General features: G+C 44.3%; 3 protein-coding genes across 4 annotated transcripts; all 3 read right to left on the bottom strand.

The window, feature by feature from the left end:
* Positions 1-152: 152 nt before the first annotated feature.
* On the bottom strand, positions 153-7442 carry LOC307079193 (rho-related GTP-binding protein RhoA-C-like). The gene is made up of 5 exons (XM_079741332.1): positions 7382-7442; positions 6410-6565; positions 2566-2686; positions 2172-2302; positions 153-1812 (listed from the first exon to the last, which is right to left on the bottom strand). Exons 2-5 carry the CDS (start codon positions 6563-6565, stop codon positions 1639-1641), a joined length of 582 nt encoding a protein of 193 aa, XP_079597458.1. The 5' UTR covers positions 7382-7442; the 3' UTR covers positions 153-1638.
* Positions 7443-7555: 113 nt separating this feature from the next.
* On the bottom strand, positions 7556-11524 carry usp21 (ubiquitin specific peptidase 21; the record flags this gene model as incomplete). The annotated part of the gene is made up of 11 exons (XM_079741600.1): positions 7556-8329; positions 8548-8662; positions 8816-8923; positions 9097-9175; positions 9491-9678; positions 9801-9857; positions 9956-10086; positions 10303-10417; positions 10535-10652; positions 10768-10824; positions 11369-11524. 11 exons carry the CDS (start codon positions 11522-11524, stop codon positions 8236-8238), a joined length of 1218 nt encoding a protein of 405 aa, XP_079597726.1. The 3' UTR covers positions 7556-8235.
* A 1065-nt stretch (positions 11525-12589) lies between these two features.
* On the bottom strand, positions 12590-18431 carry arhgef3l (Rho guanine nucleotide exchange factor (GEF) 3, like). 2 transcript variants are annotated; one of them, XM_079741199.1, is made up of 13 exons: positions 18191-18431; positions 17836-17881; positions 17682-17732; positions 17037-17096; positions 16807-16914; positions 16551-16709; positions 15951-16013; positions 15397-15493; positions 15005-15081; positions 14596-14853; positions 14139-14309; positions 13599-13791; positions 12590-13102 (listed from the first exon to the last, which is right to left on the bottom strand). In XM_079741199.1, the coding sequence occupies exons 1-13, from the start codon at positions 18217-18219 to the stop codon at positions 12855-12857; spliced, it is 1560 nt and encodes a 519-aa protein (XP_079597325.1). In that variant the 5' UTR covers positions 18220-18431; the 3' UTR covers positions 12590-12854. The 2 variants fall into 2 exon arrangements, with proteins under 2 accessions (XP_079597325.1, XP_079597326.1); XM_079741200.1 differs by lacking the exon at positions 17682-17732.
* Positions 18432-18541: the final 110 nt, after the last annotated feature.

Below are 18541 nucleotides of genomic sequence, written 5' to 3'. Positions count from 1 at the left end.
GTGCTGATTGGACAGCTACGAAGGTGTTTACAATGTGCATTACATTTTTCTCGATAAAAACTGGCATGCACAATTTTTTGGGGATATATATTTAGAACATAATCCTCCACAATTAGGTGTTAACTTTAAAGAAACAGATGCAAAACAGTAAACCCTATTCCCAGCGTTTATTTGGAAAAAAAACCTCCATATATTTGACGATATCACAGTACAAAAAAAAACATAAGATTTGCCCTCCCCCCTAAAATCCTTTCACCTCAAGCTTGACCTTCAATTTTGAATGAACATGCTCTGGTTACAATTTATCATTCAACTGGCATAAGATGATCATAACAGCAGGATTAAACAAAACTATTAAAATATACTAAGCAAATTAGAACCATGAATTGGATAATACAATAAGATACAAATTAATAAAAGGGGAGTCAAGTGAAAGGCAATCTGGAAATACATGTCAGACGCATGTCAGAACAAGGCCTTATACGTCATACAGTACATAAAGGACACTGTAATATGTTAACTTCAGGTATCTGAAAGCAAATCCTTCTCATCAACTACACCACTCATGACTAAACCCACAGATTAATAACAATGACATGCATCTGTTGCATACATAAAAAAAGGTCCTATAAACTGAACAAATGATTAACTGTCAAATGATTGTGCCTCAAGTGATGATACAATGTCTTCCAGTAAGCATGTGAAAGCTTCCATGTCACTGAGGAGCTGTTTTGATTGGATTACCCGTTTGAACCATCAGACCTGGCCATTGGGGGTAACTTTGGCATGGGAACAAGGGGTTTAATGACTCGAAAAAGGCCTTTACCTACAATACATAAACACAGAGAAAGTACAAATATTCACATATTCACTGCATGCAGACCTGTAATGGAGTGCAAACGACATACGGACAGACGGACATACACACGCATACGGAAAGGTCCATCACGATGAGTAATGTGACATGGGTTACATCTCATACAATCTGGTTTTCAGGCATACCCCTTTCAAAGCGCCTGAGTAAGAAGATGAGCCGGAAAGAGGACTAGCCAATGACAGGGGAGGAAGCTTTCACTAAAGGTGAAGCATGGACAATAATGACTAAATCCCCAACAATCCGGGTTATCCCACACTTTCACTAACCGCTGCTTTCAAGGCACTACATATAGGCGATACAATGTAAGATCCACACACATAGATATATATATATATATATATATATATATGTATATATATATATATGGCCTTTATTCTGAAGTATCCGTTGTTACGTCCTGTACTGTTTTCCTCCTGTGTGTCCCCCTCTGCGTTAAGCCTGGCATGGACCTACACTCTTCTGATGTTTCCCATCGTCCCCGCCACCTGCCCTGCACAACACTCGATCCTTGGGGGTTTGTTTGGTGCAAGCGATATGGCACGTCATCAACATATAGAGTAATAGTTGGGCAGTAGATCCCCAATCAAAACAGACCTGTTCGGATGTGCCAGGAGTAAGAGTAACTGGATGTTTAGAAATAAGGCATCCCCTGTATTTTTCTTAGCCCTCCCCAGTATCCAACCCTACCCTATAAACTCAACGGAAGCTGCCCTCTGTTCTCGCCCAAGAGCCCTATTCTTGCTTGCCCTTCCTCAGTGAGCCTATAACAGAAGGCAGTTGGATTTGTTTCCCCGCTTTTTGGCCTGCAGCGCTGCCCGGGTGGCCGTCTCGAAGACCTCCCTCACTCCGTCTTTGGTCTTGGCAGAGCACTCCTGGTATCCAAAGGCACTGATGCGAGTGGCCATGTCCCTACCCTCTTCAAATTGCACAGGTTCCTGGCAACACGGGAAAAGACCGTACAAAGGGTTAGCTGAAGGTGTGAAGGGTGGGGTATTTAAACACGTTTGACCTCTTCGCTGTTTACTATTTAGTCATTAAGCAGACACATGTAGCCAAAGCGACTTTCTGTTAATATAGATACACGTCATTATTGAGCAGGTAGGGGTATAATTGGCTCAAGGAAGTTTAGACAATGGACACTGGGGAATGAACCCACTACATTATCCTTTAAATCGTTTTGGCATGATATTTGCTCTCTGGAATTATATCTAATGGGAAACTATTATTTGCTACATTTTATGTTTGTTTAGCACTAGTGGGTCCGACACACACACACACAAAAATAAATCGCTACCTGTTTCATTTTGGCGAGCTCTCGTCTGGTGTGTTCATCGTTGCGGAGGTCTTTCTTGTTGCCCACCAAGATAATGGGGACATTTGGACAGAAGTGTTTCACTTCAGGAGTCCATTTTTCAGGAATATTATCTAGAACAAATATGAATACATATAAAAAATGACATAAACATTAGAAATTGTACATTTGAGTTAAATATTTGGGGGATAGATCATAATACCAGAAATTATCGATATGCATGACTTCATCTCAGATTTCGGTTTTTGTCTAATAAGAATATGATTATGTAACAAGGGAACCATGCCCCAAACATCTACAAATGTTTAATTTTACCATACTCGTTTAGTTTGTAAAGAAAACATTTAATCAGTTGAACTAATAATGCTTTCCCTACCTAAACTGTCAGGGCTGTCAACAGAGAAACACATTAGGATGACATCAGTGTCTGGGTAGGAGAGGGGCCTCAGTCTGTCGTAGTCCTCTTGACCGGCTGTATCCCATAATGCCAGCTCCACCTGGGGTGGCCAAGAGAGAAGGGGTAAGCAGCGAGGAGAATAAAAGATAAGATGTATCTCCTTCTCATTGCTCCAATGTACCATGTTACAGTTGAACTGATTCACAAACATCTGATTATTTAGACCTTCCCACAATCCAACCAGCTACCTTTTCCAAAATAAACTTCAAGGTAGGGATGGGCATAATTAATCGATGCTCGATAATTGATCGTTAAGAAATGCGTCGATCAATTTATATTGTTATCGATCAAAAGGACGTTGTGTTGCATACTGTGAGTCTTGAAGCATTTAATTGAATATCACTATGTGGGAGAAATACCACCCTGCCGACTGGTGGAAAGTGAATTGAAGACGGTTCCCCAGGCTGTCAAAGTTAGCGCGACAATACCTCTGCATCCCCGCAACTTCGGTCCCGTCAGAGCGGGTGTTTTCTGCTGCTGGACTGACAGTTACAAGGCTGCGTTCGCGTCTGACCCCCGAGCATGTTAACATGCTTATATTCCTAAACAAAAATATGTAGGCTGGAGTTACTGTATGCTATGAGACAGTAGGGACAGTCACCACCGTATGTGAGTCGCTCTTTTTTTTCTAAATGTGTTGTCTCTCGCTCCGCTATTCTTTCGGCTTGGTGCCTCTTGGAGTCGTTACATTTTGCCAAAACTGTGATATTTTAGCAACAAGTTCAGCCTTGTATATGTTCAATAAGGTATTGCTTTTAGATAGACTTGTTCATGCAATTGTTGGTAAATGGGTGGCTCATCTTTTTGTTGCGAGCCTTTTCCGCACGCCGGCTGCAGCCTATAGGCATTATATGTCGGCCTTTTCCCCCCCTTTTTTTCAAAACAGTTATACAGTTTAATGCCCACGTTTAGCCTACTGCCTTTGTTTGATTATTGTTGTCCGATAAGTTGGCTACTTATTGTAATTGGAATAGGGTACAGATTTAGTCTTGTTGAATCGTATCCAAACCTTTAAGAGCGACTGTAGGCGCATTGTTCGGACTTTACGAGCGCCGCATAGGCCTATAACCTATAATGCCTGTATTTATTATTTCAAAACTGTTAAACAGTTGTAGGTCTTCAAGTTAACTATATTGTATTAATGTTGGCCCATACATTATTGTTGGAATAAAGATTTCATTGATAAAAACATGCTGCATTTTGTATTTTCTACCAACGGGAATTTCAATAGAAAAAAGTTAATGATTAATCGATAATTGATCGATAACTCTAGCGATGCTCGATCAAGGAAATTTCTTCAAATGCCCATCCCTACTTCAAGGTAACCAAAAAAACGACAAGACCTAGATAAAATGTTGCACGATCTGCCATGATCTGCCTTTACCGAGAGAATGTTAGAATATGCATTGTAGCACAATACAGATATAGTCCTATGGCTCGTACACGCACCCAAAGTTGTTTCCTCTGCCAAATCAAATCACACTTTCTTCAAAAAGGGTTATTACCTTCATTAAGGGCTAGGCTTTCCGGACACCGATAGTATAACGCAACGGTGTGTGTGGATTGTGAAGCTCCGTCTGAACAGCGGTTAAGCTTCTCGGACACTTCAAGTATCGAAGTTCTTCTAGTGTTCGAATTCTAGCTGAAACAGTGAGTTTCCCACAGCTGCCTCTAGGCCAGGCGCCGTAATGAATAATGAAAGAAAGCGTTTGACTGATTAAAAGTTTAAATACATGTGAATGATGCGTTTCAGCGTACTTTAGAAAAAAGATGGTACCATTTCATTTAGCAGAACAGCGAAAATCCAATACCAAGTACCAACGGAGAGAACCATTTTCACCAGCGCGAGTGAGTTGCGTAATCCCTTCCTGTAGTTATTTGTGTTTTTTGCAATCATGTACTTAAAGCGCACAAAGGTACCGCGGTCTTAACATGGACCGAGAGGCAGACTCAGCGATCCAGGTCTACCTGTGTTGATAGCTGGAACCTGACTGGCTGTCGTCTCTCCTTATGCCCATCTTTAACATCAGCCTTTCTGCGTTTCAGTTTCAACAACACTAGACAGCGGATTGACCCATTTGTTCCCCATTGCTTCTTAATGAGCATGAATATTGAGTAAACATGTACAGCTTGTGTGAGAGACTTTATTTTCTTATTTTTAACACTGCGGAGCATTCCTCCATCAAAATCTTTAGTAATAATAATTTTCTTACCTATGGTTGATAGCCTATGTAAGCCGATTGCAATGGATGTGGACCTATTAGAATGTACTATAGGCAAGATCTATTGCATGATCTAGACACTATAATTTAAGAAAAGAATTCTGTCAGGTATTAAGAGCGTGAAATGTAAGAATATCTGTTTCTATTTGACAGGTCTCATACCTGTCATGTGCTGTATTAGACAATTCAGCTTTTAGACCACTCCTGCCTTCTTCTGACCAATCAGGGAATCTATTTGTCTGGGGAATCCATCTAGCCGTTCATTCACACATATCTAATGCCATATTTTTTAACAGGGAAATTAGTTTGATTATACTGTAACTAGCAAAACATGAAAAAGAATCATGATAAGATTGTGGATTGTGATCCTGCCTTGTGATTAGGGGTGTAATGATACATGTATTCGTATTGAACCGTATTGGTACGGACGTTACGGTTCGGTGCATGGATTTACAAGGAGAATACATGGTATAAAATGCGAATTAATTAATGTAATGCGGAACTAATGTTAGATACGCGAGTTCTTCAGGGACAACTAATGGCACACCGGAGGTTGCGGGTCGGTTCAGTTCGCTAATGCCACGTTTCCACCGGAGGATTCGGTTCGCAAAGGTGCGGCACGGACCGCGTTTCCACCGCCAAAAGTGGGCGTGACCCGGACTGAGCCGTACTCGTCCTCCTTAGGGGTACTGTGACGCCTGAAAGGGTGCCGGTAAGTTCGAGCTAATCACGCTGTCCGTTGATTGGTCGACAGAATCACACTTCCGTGAGACAGCGGGATAATAACAAACAAACACATTATCCGCGAGGTATTTCTGGACAATGTCGAAAGCTTCGTTTATTGAAAATGAAAATGTCGCACAAAAGTTTGCAGTCAATCTTGGGCGTCCTACATTGTTGATCTTTGTTCATTGTGCGCGTTCTTCTTTTAATCCCCCCCGCCCCCCCACCATAAGGGTACTGTCGGCGGTGGAAACGCAAGCCGGAACTAAGCTGCGCTGAACCGCACCTTCACTACTCCACCAAGCCGCACTGAACTGACCCGCACCCTCCGGTGGAAATGCGCCAACTCTATGTACTTTGCACTTTCATAAATAAGACATGTTGCATTTTCAGTTTTATAACTAATTGTCTTAATTTTGTTCACAAGTTACGGATGGAGTCTGGAGGTGATGTGTGGTACTTAATGTTTACTGTTTACATCTTAGATTACACAGTTCAGGCTGTTGCAGCTAGCTCAGGGGAGAGACTGTATGACACTAGGTGGTACAACCTGAGACATGCACAATAAAAAAGAATTACCTTCTGCATTTTTGTTTTTTCTTTTCCCTTCATTGTACCAAACTCGTACCGAACCGTGATGTCTGAACCGAGGTATGAACCGAACCGTGACTTCAGTGTACCGTTACACCCCTACTTGTGATAGGATATTTTTGTCATATCGCCCAATCGCTAAATCTGCCTATAATTCTAGAACTAATATATAGATTTTATTTGGTAAATCAAACATCATTAAATAACAATAACAAATACTTTTTTACCTGTTTCCCATCCACCTCAATGTCTGCCACATAGTTCTCAAACACGGTTGGGACGTAGACCTCTGGAAACTGGTCCTTACTGAAGACGATGAGCAGACAGGTCTTTCCGCAGGCTCCGTCCCCTACAATCACCAACTTCTTCCTGATGGCTGCCATCTGAAATTAATTGATGAAAATGAACACTTATAAAAAACAGAAGCATTAACAATGTAGTGGTGTTGCTATAACATTCGCTACTTGCCTACTTTTCTTTTGGAATAACTTTACAGTCGTACTGTGTTGGTTTATAGGGAATAAGAAAAGATCAGGATCATATTGTGTTTACCTTCCTAGCGATCCTAGGGGAGAAGATGTGATTCTGAAACAACTAATCTTTGGACTGGGGGTACATCTAGAGACCATAGACTACTCTGAGCTGGGTTCTGGTTCTTGGTGTTTAACATGGAACACCCTAGGCTGGGTTCTGGTTCCGGGTGTTTTAACACGGAAAACCCCGGGCTCGGATCTGGTTCTGGAAGTTTTAACACGGAACACTCCGCGCTAGGTTCTGGTTCTGGGTGTTTGAAACTGAATACTCCGCGCTAGGTTCTGGTTCTAGTTCTGGGTGGTATAACACGGAACACTGCGCGCTGGGTTCTGGTTCTTGGTGTTTTAACAATGAATACCCTGGGCTGGCTTCTGGTTCTTGGTGTATAACACGGAACAACGCGGATTGGGTTCTGGTTCTGGGTGTTTAACACGGAACACCCCGGGCTGGGTTCTGGTTCTGGCCCAGGCCTGTCAAACCAACTAGCGTAAGCTAGCATCGAAGCTAATAGTGTTTTGTGTTGTTTTAGTGACGAGTATCTGATGTATGGTTCTTTCAATGCTACTAAAGACAATTGTACAACCCTTAAGTCCATCCGAATTTCATAAAGGAACTGACGTTAGTTTTAAAGAACTAAATAGTTACGACTAAGTATGTAATATTACCGTTTGAAGTTGCTGTGTCCGCCTTTCTCCTCTTCCTGACCGACTAGAAGCTCAGCCCACTACACACTACGCATGCGCCCCGTAGGCAGCCAGTAAAACTCCAAGCAGAGTTCAGGCAAATTGTAAAATGGAACTTTATTTTTGGTTCAGAGTGGTATAATACAGGGAGGTCAGTTGCGGGCATCTAAATGTCACATTATTCAGTATTTTGTCAGGGAACAGTGAAGTATAAAATATATCTTAAAAAAAGGTGTCTAACCCAATGTATACATTAGTCAAGCAATTACTGTATTTAAGTCCTTTAAAGAACAAATAACACAAAACACTTTTTAGAGTGCACAACATAACTAACTGTCATATTGTAACATGGGTTACAATGGCATACATTCAGTTTATATGTTTAAAGCTCAAGACTTCTTAAACCTGATTTCAATCTTTAAGTTGTGCCATAGTTAATCCTCTAACTTCTACATACTCCAGGTGTTATATCCGCATGATTAAGTCCATTGATATCTAGCCAACCTAAATAAATCATAGCAGCAAACGGAGAGTGTGTCTATTTGTAGAACTAGGTCCCTTGAGGGAAGAGCTGGCCAGTACAGCTCAAAATATTCTGTAAGCAACAAGAATAGCTTTTCCCTCTAAATTCCCTAGAATGCCTTCTTACATATCAGGTATCCTCATTATTTCCCTTAAGTAACAAGAAAACTGAACACTTCAGTCCTCATTAGCTGACAAAGTCAGAGGTGCCAGTGCTAGTGTAAAGCTGTGTCTACTAGTTTGGTGTACAATGAGGTAAAGCGGCCCTGATTGGCTGCGCAAGATGTTATAAGGTCATCCAGCCAGCCTGAGGTTTATTTCCTTAAAGTGGAATTGCTGTTAGTGCGCTGGTAGAAGAGCACATAGGCTTGGTTTGTCTGGAGCTGGTTCTCCGAGACTGGAGTCACACTGCCAGGGGCGGGAGGAAGAGACAAGGTGTAGAGGTGGGAGAACCAGAGAAGAACACAATTAGAAAGGCCTGAGATAAAAGGTCACAGATTTTAGTTTCTTCAGTAAATTTCATGATCAAGAAATATTATTGTCGAATAATGTGCTGCTTTTGTTTCCAGTATTGAAGACCAGACATTGCATTGTTCGTAAGTGGGTATATAGTGGGTATTTGTCACCTGGAGTCATTGTAGAAGCACCATCCATTGTCCTCCCGACAACAAGCCGTGTAATGGCCCATGTTCACTGTCCCAGAGTGGTTACATACGGCATATAGGTCATACAACACTGCACCTGCAAGAGGACACAGATTCTCTTATAGACGTGCGCACAGTGGCGATCACAAAAATCACAAAAATCCAACGAACCACCGTAAAGCAAGCAAAAACAAACAGGGAAGACAGACTAGTCGCACAGGATGGGAATGGATGTAGAAGTGTTTGTTACCACAGTCAACAGGTCCATAGGGTCCAAGGTCAAGGTTGAGTAGTGGGAATGACACACACACTGTGCTTTTACTGATGGACCAGCGGGACATGGTGAAACGGTTCAGGTCTGATGCGAGGTATTAAGGTTCTTATCTTATTCCAAGATGGATCTCCGTCAATATCTACACCCACATTAATATCGGCACCTAAACAAATTATTGTGTCATTCATATTTTACAGGAAAAGTCCATAGCATTCAAATCAGACGGAAGGAAGGAATGGAATGGTTGCCATGGATACGGATAACGATGACCTGAGGGAACCTCTGTATGGAAAGCCTTTTGGTGCTCTGTGTTCGCCTGGTACACCGCTCACACATCTTAGAGACACACATACAGCCACAGACAGGGACACAGACACCAAGACAAAGACATTGTGAAAAGCACACACATGAATCCGCAAAATACATTAAAATGACACGGAAGTTGATGATGGGGGCTGATGATGCTGCTGCTGCTGCTGCTGATAATGCATATAATCATAATTATAAATAAAGACTAAATGTACTTCTCCTAGGTCTAACAGCGTAAAAAACACCCCTTTTCTCCGTCAAGTGACTAGCGTTCCGTTCTGTGTCCGTATCTGACCTCCTTTAATCTGGCCCACCTTGTGTCCTTGTGTGCTGATGACCTACCGGTGCGTTCTCCTTGTCCAGCTTCTCCTCCTGAGAGAAGAGGTCCAGACACTCCCTGAGGGTGACCCCGCCGGCGGAGCCCCTCTTGGGCATGGGGAGGGACAGGTCACAGAAGACGTCGAACGTGTTGGAGTGGTGGGAACACACGGAGCAGTGGAGGGAGCTACGCAGCTGGCCAGAGAACAGGTCTGATAGGACCGTGGGAGAGAGAGGATGATGAGATGGGAGAGAACCATGGATGATCGTGGTTGTGATTGTGATCGGGGAGAAGGGGAAGAGGAGCAGCAGCCGTAATGGCTTGTTAACTGACCCACTATTTTACTGTCATCTCGCTCCAAGTGTTTCTTCCACATCGCCGCGGCCTCTTCTGAGATTCTGAGAGGTGGCAAATGGTGGGGTGTGAGCGCTGGTGTAAAGGTGAGGAAGAATCTTAAAAAAAATCCACGGAGGTCAGTAAATAAATACTGCATGCTAACCTGAATTTGGCATATTTTTGTACAGGCTCCTTGCCTGTTCGTCGCACACACACTCGTCTGTTGACCTCAGTGTGTAGTCTGTCCAATAGGAACCGCAGGAACTCCTGGGCATCCTGCTGACTGGAAACATTAAAGGTCACACAGAGAGTGAGAGAGAGAGAGAGAGAGATAGAAGCGAAATGTTGATGATGTCGCTCTAAGAGCAACACCATGGATGGATGTTTTTATATTTGACCTTTTCCTAAACACAATGTGTGACGCTCATGCAGAAGAGAACACCTGGACCTCTGCATGATGTCCAACAAACTACTCCCTGGGGACCGAGTGTATCCTTACCTGTAGCCGCTAAAGTAAGGCACTGTTTCTTTGAAGATCGAGTAAAACTGTCGTGGATTGACCTCTGTGTCCTCCCCGTCCACCTCCCAAAGGCCCGCCAGCACCCGAGAGAACGCTGAGAGAGGAGGAGGGCGATCAACATGAAGATCATGGCGATCAAGCAGAGAAGAATGGCGTTTGGAGCCAAATAGGAGCATAGTTGTAAGGATGGCTTGGTGCGTGGACAGCGTACCTTCCATGAGTTTAGCCTCTTCCTTGGAGCTCTTCTCCTGTCTGAACGTCTTGAGGAGGCAGTAGTCCCTCAAGCCGGGCGTGTGGGACAAGCACTGGACCACTGCGTTCAGGAAACACTAGCACCCGGGGACAATGGAGACAGGGAATGTTTTTATTTTTGGGTCACGTGTACTTGAATAAAGAGCTTGAAACACTCGAATTGAGTAGAATTTAGTTGCTTTAGGAACTTACAGTGTTTCCTACATTCCTAAGGCCAACTCTTCCACTCCCCAAGTTTAGCAGCTCTTTCTGTAAGCAAGGCAAGAGAAGGAGAGGCTAATGTTATACCAGTCCTATCAACAGTATTCAACTATCACCGTCACTAGAATTTGTGAATAAAAAGCAAAAAATAGCATAAATAGCATTGAGAGGAGTCAATTCACGGGGTGAACTTTCCCATAGTTTGTACCTGACCTTTTTGTCCGTACAACATGTCCATTTCAGAAGGTTTGTGTGTGTGTGTGTGTGTGTGTACACAACGCTGGGCGGGACAGATTTAGCCTACTAATCTAATTAGCATAGCCTAGCCAGGGAAGCTAAAAGAAGGTCAATGCTGGAGGAGTCATCCTATTAAGACAACATGCACACAGCGCTAAACATGTGTTTGTAAGTGTGTGGGACTCATTCCCTTTTCTAAGTATACGTTTATTCTACATTTGAACGTTTCTCTATCAGAATCATGGACCATGTGTAAGAGAAGCCAAAAAAAACAATATCCAACCAGAGGTGACGTTCTCATGAGCCCGCCAACTAAGGATGATGTTCTCATGTCAATCACGCTCCTCGAACCCACCTCATTATCTGTGACCAGGAGCAGGCCCATGAGCGAGGTGTAGAGGACCGACTGAGAGATGTCAGCCGTCTCCCTCTGGAGGCCATTCTGGGATATCAGCGTCTGGCACAGGGCTTGGCACGAGCCCTCCACGTTGCCCCCACTGGCCCCCGGCATTTCTGCTTCAGTACCTTCAACACAGTCTATCGAGGAACAGATACATGACAACGAGGCCCTTGATGGTTGAACTCCTTCCACTTCGTCTCCTTACGGCCAGGGTCACGATAAGGCAGGGCAAGACACAGGGTGTGTGTCACATGACCAGCCTGCAGGAAAGAGTGTCTTGATTTCAACAAACAACAGTTGGGGAGTCATCTATACTCCTGTTCTCTCCCGGCAAGGTGATAAGACTGGGAAGATTATTTATAGCAGAGTGAGGAAGAGCGGCCTGTAAGCCACGGCGGTGTAGAATGATGCACACACGCTCCCTGGATGTAAATCCCCTCAACTTTCCAATGCATCCCCTTCTGTGTTTATTGTGCTGCTCTCCGTTGTGATAATGTGTGTCTCTCCGGAAGGTCACCCGGCTTTCTGACATCTTCACTACACAATCTCTCTAGCCATGAACATTGAAGCATCGTTACAAAGCAACTACACAAAACGCTTTGAGTAAGCGCTACCCCTGACCTGGGCTGTCCTACACTGAACAGGTCTATTGCATAACAGAGCACAGCACAGCTTAGTGTTTTAGGAAGCCCCTTAGCTAGATGCGTCCTTGTTGCAGCAATACATTTGTCAAACATGCACTTCAATCCAAATAAAGGGTTTTGTAAATCTTACACAAACCCTGTACGAATATTGTAGCATTAGCCCGGCCGAAGAGAAGTGCTTGCACCTACCCGATCAGTTGCTGGTCACTCTATCTGTGGACAAACTGTCCCTCCGCTCTGTTCCCATCACCTGCTGAGCTGTTAAAAATGCATAAGGGACCGTCTACAGTTTCCGTAGGTTAGCTCCCTGGGTCTACCTCCCCTACACCCCCTGCCAATTGGATGGAAGACATGGGGAGGGACAGAGAGACAGAGAGAGAGAGTGAGAAAGAGAGCCAGAGAGTGAGAGAGCCAGAGAGAGACAGAGAGAGAGAGAGAGAGATAATCTGCACTAATCTGTTCTATGTAAATCTCGCTACGTCTACTTAGCCCAAACAAAGTACACCGACCAAAGGAGGGCCTCAAAAGACTTTAAGCGTACGTTTATTTAAAAAATATATGACACAAAACTTAAAGACATGTACAGAAGTACCTTTTGCACAGTTTGTAACATGACATCCACAGCATAAAATACATTAAAGGAAAACATTGGTTGTCTCTCAAGGTGGGTGTAACTAGAAAAAATATTTTACAAATATCTCTGCTAAAAATATTATTGCATATCCTTTCACTGCTTACCCATGTATGCATTACATACACACAGACACACAGCATCACTTTGACATGACATGTATCTGTCAGTGCGTGGGGTGGTGGGTCATCTCTGTAGCTGGGTTGAGGCTGAGTTCAGCTAAGTTATTGAGGGTGGGGTCAGGGGGCGGACTCTGCAGACTCTGGCTAGTCAGGGAACTCCTGTCCCGCGATTGGATGATGGCCTGGCGCAGACAGGTGATCCACTGCTGCTTGTTGAAGGAATCGTTGGCCTGCAGGCTGTGGGACTGGGCTTTGGCGCGGCCCCTGCTACTCACGCGGAAGCAGTTCCTCACTGTGTGTGAGAGATGGAGAAAGTTACAGACATGGAAGTGGAAGGTGGCTTTTGGTCGCCTTAAATGTACAATACCGTGACCTACGGGTATTGTATTGTATTGTTCAGATACGGTATATCTGTTAGCTGTTAAGCCTTAACAGCTAACTGTGTGTGTGTCTGTTAAGGCTTAACAGAACATAACAGAACATATTATACACCAATTTGTCATTTAAACCATAGTATTATTCCACAGTTAGTATTTTCTTGTATGTTAAACCAAAGTACATAATTTTCTACATTATCCTTGTACATAATAATTTGTCCCCACAATTTTCTAAACGTCATGAAGGAGGAAGGAAGCCACTTGCTCAAGGTGTCAAAGTGGCTTAGAGCACAGAATCCCACTGTCTGTAGAGTGGGAGACAGTGGGATTCGACCCCTCCAACCTTACCGACGAACACCCAAACCACAAGAAGATCCCCACCACCCTGCCCCGCCCCCCCACAACTCTGACCTTTGTCGTTGCCTCCGGTGAAGGCGGTACGGAAGGTGCCCCCCCCTCCGGCCTCTGTGTCCGGGATGTCCTCCAGGTTGAGCAGGGCGTTGGGGAAGGGCTGGCGGTACACCTGGTAGACGTGGCCCCCCTCCCGGTCCTCCACAAGCCGGGTCAGCACCAAGGCCAGCTCGAACAGGAACACATGGAGCCGCTAAGGGGCAGATTGCGGGACGGAGACGAAGGCACATGAGGGGGAGGGGGGGAGAAATGAAAGCAAGAAAACGCTGACCATTTGGCTTGGGTTCCGCAGAAGACACATTCTGGCTCTTGAGGGAAACGAGATGTCAGGCTGGTTTTAGGTTCTTAATATTGGTTGAGATGTCTAAACATTCAGGCATCAAACCCAAAGCAACCTCGCAAATAGTCCCCTATTTAGTTGCACTAAGTTTAGAGGACAATTTGCGTGTTCTCCTTCAATATGGATGTGGGATTATTTTAAAAACTTGGATATAATTGATACAAAGAATAAAAAGAGGGCAGAAAGAGAAGCAGCAGTACCTGTCCCTTGCTGTTCTTGAGTTCTCCTTGGCAGTAGAGGAAGCGGGAGAGCTGGATCTCTGGTATTCTCTGGGACTCCTCCATGTAGGCCAGACCCCGTCTGTAGAACTGACACTCTGCCTCCCCCGTCTTCTTGTTCACCTCTTCCACGATGCTCAGAATCAGCTCCAACTGAACGGCCCCCGGAGAAAGAACAGGATTTAAGTGTTTTGTCCGGCCTAAAGAATGACGTCCAGGGAAGTGTGGATTGTTCAATGGAATGGTTTGTAGTCATTCAGCAGTCGACTTATCCATGTCGATTTTACTTTTGATTTCATCAATCGGGATGAGGCTTTTTCTTAAATGATGCCTGCAGGTTGACTGCCGATACTGGGAGTTGAACCACAAACACCTTTTTGACTGGGAATCCAACACACCCTAACAACTAGACTATCCATCCCCCCTGAGAACCACTCACAGCGTCAGGTAGAATGTCTTCATCAGGGTGCTCCGGTGGAGTGCACTTCTGGATCTCTTTGAGCAGTAGCGGGTATTTGACCAATCGGCTCCGGGGGAGATCCAGAAAGTTCCACAGGTCCAGCTTCCTGCTGAAGGGGGACTCCTGGCAGAGAAGCAGGAAGCGCTCCACGGCTTTGTCCTGCTTCTTAAGGTCCAGCAGGGCCTTGGCCCCGACTTGGTTGCAGCAGTAGGTGATGTAGGCCTCAAGGCAGGGAAACTTCCAGGGGGCCATTCGAGGGAGAGAGAGAGAGAGCGCGAGACAAATATAAAGTCAATAAGTTGAAGGACAAACTCTCCACTCTCACCACTCTCTCTCTTTCTCTCTCTCCTTTTTTAGATGGTCCATGGTTGCCATGGCGATAACTCACCCAATTCATCAGAGTGGGCGCCACCTCTCCTACAGTCTTCTCTGATCCTCGCAGCTTCTCTAGGCGAGTCAAGAAGTCTGCAGCAGCAAATACACATAGTTATTATAGCATGGTGGGGACAGATATGCTGAAACAAAACCACTAAGTAACCACAATGAACACACTGATGTTAGACGCAAACTCTGTGCCGTAATACAGATATACTGACTGCTAAAACTTGCTTTTGCACTTTGCAGTTCTTTATAATCACTGTGTGTATGCACCTCATGGTAAGAATTCTTAAGAATATCGTAAATATTTCAACCTAAACAACGGCCATAATGCAAATTTACCATTGGACTGATCATTACGTATCTTCATCATTGGCGAGTCTCCAGTAGGAGACATCTTACCTTCATGAAGTGGTATGAGCGAATCCAAAGTTCCAAAGATTTGGCCCAGCTCGCTCTCGGTCATGATTTCAAGCTTCAGCATTGGCTCGTAGTACACCTGGCAGACACACCACCAAGACAGCAGGAGGTACAGGTGAGGTGTGGCAAGATAAGCGCTTTCTATGTCTGCTGTTACAGTGTTGGTTCAATTTCATAGCGCATCTATGATGACAGCGTTGTCCTCAGTTGGCTGATGTTGAAGTTGTCACCATGCCCATAGCCAGCTATAAGGTCGACCCTGTCATTTCTTTTAGAGCTAAAAATTAAATACAAACTAAATGCAACTATAACAATTAATCTGCGGTTGAGAACTTCTTTGAGATGAGTGCATGCCTCATTCAGTGTAGACTTGTTATTTTGTTTCCACTATGTGTGACATCTGGTACTAAGAAACGTGCAGTTTGTGTGTGAGCCAACAACCCCCCCTTCCCCCTGCCCTATTTCTACAACCCTGGCTACATCTCTAGTTGAGACATCAAATCTGTATTGGCTTAAGGCCTGTCCTGGGGTTGTACCTTCTTGACCAGAATGAGGTCCTCTATCAGCTGTTTTTCACCTTGTGTCAGCTCGTAGATAACCTGCACGCAGAAAGAGAGTGTGACGTTAAAAGCATGTTGACATTCCCAGCTCTCTCCCAGAACAAACCACTCACATGCACTTAAGCACATCTAAGTTAATGCACACACACACACACACACACACACACCCCACACAGAGACGCACACACATGCACAGCTGATTGGTGCAAACAGGAAGCATGGTGTCCCATGCCGACTCACATCCTCTTTCACAACTGCACTCTATACCTCTGAGTGACACAGAGTGACACTTGGGAACAGGCATATTCTAAAACCACTGCCTTAAGTGTACTATAACATCTTTATAACTTATAACATCCTCTGCCACATATATCCAGAAAATGATCATTTATTCTGAGTAAAAATCTCTAAAGCCAAACACAACATTTTACAACTACCAAAGTTGTGCAATACCCAAGGTTTGACAAACTATTTCTCACTTTTGGAGTCAGGAATTCCCCGATGACCGCCTCCCAAAAACCTAAATCAGCTTGTGGATTTAGCATGTCATGTATTTCACCCGGCCTCATGCTGTACCTCTTGCCGTTTGATCTCCTTCGCTGTGAGGTCATGGCTCTCCACGGTGTCGCTCCAGCACTGGCTGTTGTGTTTCCGCGTGAACAAGGAGGGCTTCTGCCGAGAGCGCATGTTGGCTGGGGGCAAGGGTCGCGCTTCCGTTCGGAAGCTGATGGAGCGCTGTTGGGTGTCACGGGGAGTTATGTCAGTAGACATACAACAGAAACCGCTGCTTGTTGGTTTTTCTTCAGTATGTTTTCATGTGGGTGCAGGTTACCGTGATAGACTGTCCGAAGCGTTTCAGGGCTGGGGTCTTGGTGGGGGTTATGACGCCTGTCAGGCTGTTAGACTTCGCCACAGGTCTAACCCTCTTTGTACTTGGTTCCTGGGGATAATGTTTACGTGACGTTTTAACACAGAAAGATAAACCAATTGTCCAGATCTTCCTGGATTGATAGAAATAATAAAGAGGAATGAGATGTTGACTATTGTCTCAGAGATGTTCACCTCTGAGTCTTTCTTGTGCTCTGTGGTCTTTTCGCGGTCATCCTCCTCATCCTCCTCATCCTAAAACACAGAGAAAACAATGTATCTTCTTTCAACAAGAAGACAGTAATCATGAAGATTAAATGAAGGAAACAACTGGTTTGGAGGAATTTGGTTGTGCATTGTTGAGGTGATTTGACTAATCGAATGGCAGAATAAATGGATTCAGAAGTTTAGCGCATTTTATTAAATGATCACTTAAGGAAGAAGAACAATTGCAGCCCCAAAGAGAGAAACTAGGTGAAGCAACATGAACGGGGTCAGAAAGCCGAGGAAAATGAAGAGTTGAGAAGGGTGTCGAGGACAACGTTGTTGCATTATGCAGATCGCTCACTTCCTGTGTGAACCTTCAAAGAGGAAGGAGAAGGAAACCTTGCTTTGTGTAGAATCACAAACGTGTGCTTCAAAGAACACCATTAGGGCATGATCAATTTCCCAAAGACCAACACATGCATGCGTTTTTGTGGTTACACTTTGAGAAGGCAACGGAGTCGGGGATCTTAATCAAAGTACAGGGCAAGCTCTTTTCTCAGGATAGCAGTGACAAACTGCTAAAGAGAAAGAAGGAAAGAATGGAAGACTCCTCAGTGATCCCTCATCACTCACCTCTGTGATGCAGAGAGCAGGATTCACAAACGGCTCCTGCTTTCTCTTTTTCTACAGTTTAGAAGTGAAGTTCACAGGTTTTTAAAGGGCTGACCACAAAGGCTTCAACAGAAGAGAAAGGGGAAGATATGCAGATGCATTGCAGTGGACTTACACAGGTATGGTCCAAGAGGTTACACTGTCTGTCTCTTGAACCAGACCTATATTAGGCACAGTCACAGCACACATTCAGAACCAGGTAACAATTTACATTATAGTTCACGCTTTATACATTAAGTCCCATCTGTCAGCCCATTGGGTCTACATGGGGTTTATCTTGCTGGGTTGAAATGCAAACATGGAAATGTTGAATAAAAACTAGTTAGAACTTAAATTTCATCACATAAGGCATTAGATCAGCATCATTAGAAACCCTATTACAGCGTGTCAGAAAGCCTAAAACCGAAGTGTGGCCTGTGAATTAAAATACAGACTAACAATTCCTAAGACTCTAACCAGTTTTGACATACCGGGAAGTCAACGAATCCTCAATTTCCATTGTCTTCAGCAATCTTTGTTCATCAATTCATCCTCATTCAAACAAATATTTGCCAAAGTTGAGAATTAGTAGCCCCAACGACCCGAGCAGGTTTTTCCGTGGTTCACCTGCTCACAACTACCAGCAAGCGTGCACTTGCTTCCCCTTCACTGCTGCTCTGACCACATCCTTGACGGGTTTCACATCTTGCCGTACCTAATGGTGCTCTTAAGAACAGAGCTGAACACTAACGCTCAAAAGTTGTGTCAGACGAGCACTTAATGTGAAAACTTGAGAAATAGAGGAAGTGATTCTTCGCCCCCGCCACCCCCCGAGCCCTCCC

This window comes from Pollachius pollachius (genome assembly GCF_949987615.1).
Source record: "Pollachius pollachius genome assembly, chromosome: 8".
Taxonomy (NCBI): domain Eukaryota; kingdom Metazoa; phylum Chordata; class Actinopteri; order Gadiformes; family Gadidae; genus Pollachius; species Pollachius pollachius.
The sequence above is the reverse complement of the archived record's forward strand: the minus strand, read 5'-3'. Positions and strand labels throughout refer to the sequence as shown.

Excerpts from the sequence above, each read along its gene's own strand:
- arhgef3l (XM_079741199.1), bottom strand. The coding sequence starts at position 18,219 with ATGGAAATTGAGGATTCGTTGACTTCCCG. Across the intron at positions 16,915-17,036 it reads AGCACAAGAAAGACTCAGAG|GAACCAAGTACAAAGAGGGT; the intron begins GTGAACATCTCT and ends CATTATCCCCAG. Across the intron at positions 16,014-16,550 it reads AGGAGATCAAACGGCAAGAG|GTTATCTACGAGCTGACACA; the intron begins GTACAGCATGAG and ends TTCTGCGTGCAG.
- LOC307079193 (XM_079741332.1), bottom strand. The coding sequence starts at position 6,565 with ATGGCAGCCATCAGGAAGAAGTTGGTGATTGTAGGGGACGGAGCCTGC. Across the intron at positions 2,303-2,565 it reads TGACAGCCCTGACAGTTTAG|ATAATATTCCTGAAAAATGG; the intron begins GTAGGGAAAGCA and ends TATTTGTTCTAG. Across the intron at positions 1,813-2,171 it reads AGCTCGCCAAAATGAAACAG|GAACCTGTGCAATTTGAAGA; the intron begins GTAGCGATTTAT and ends CCGTGTTGCCAG.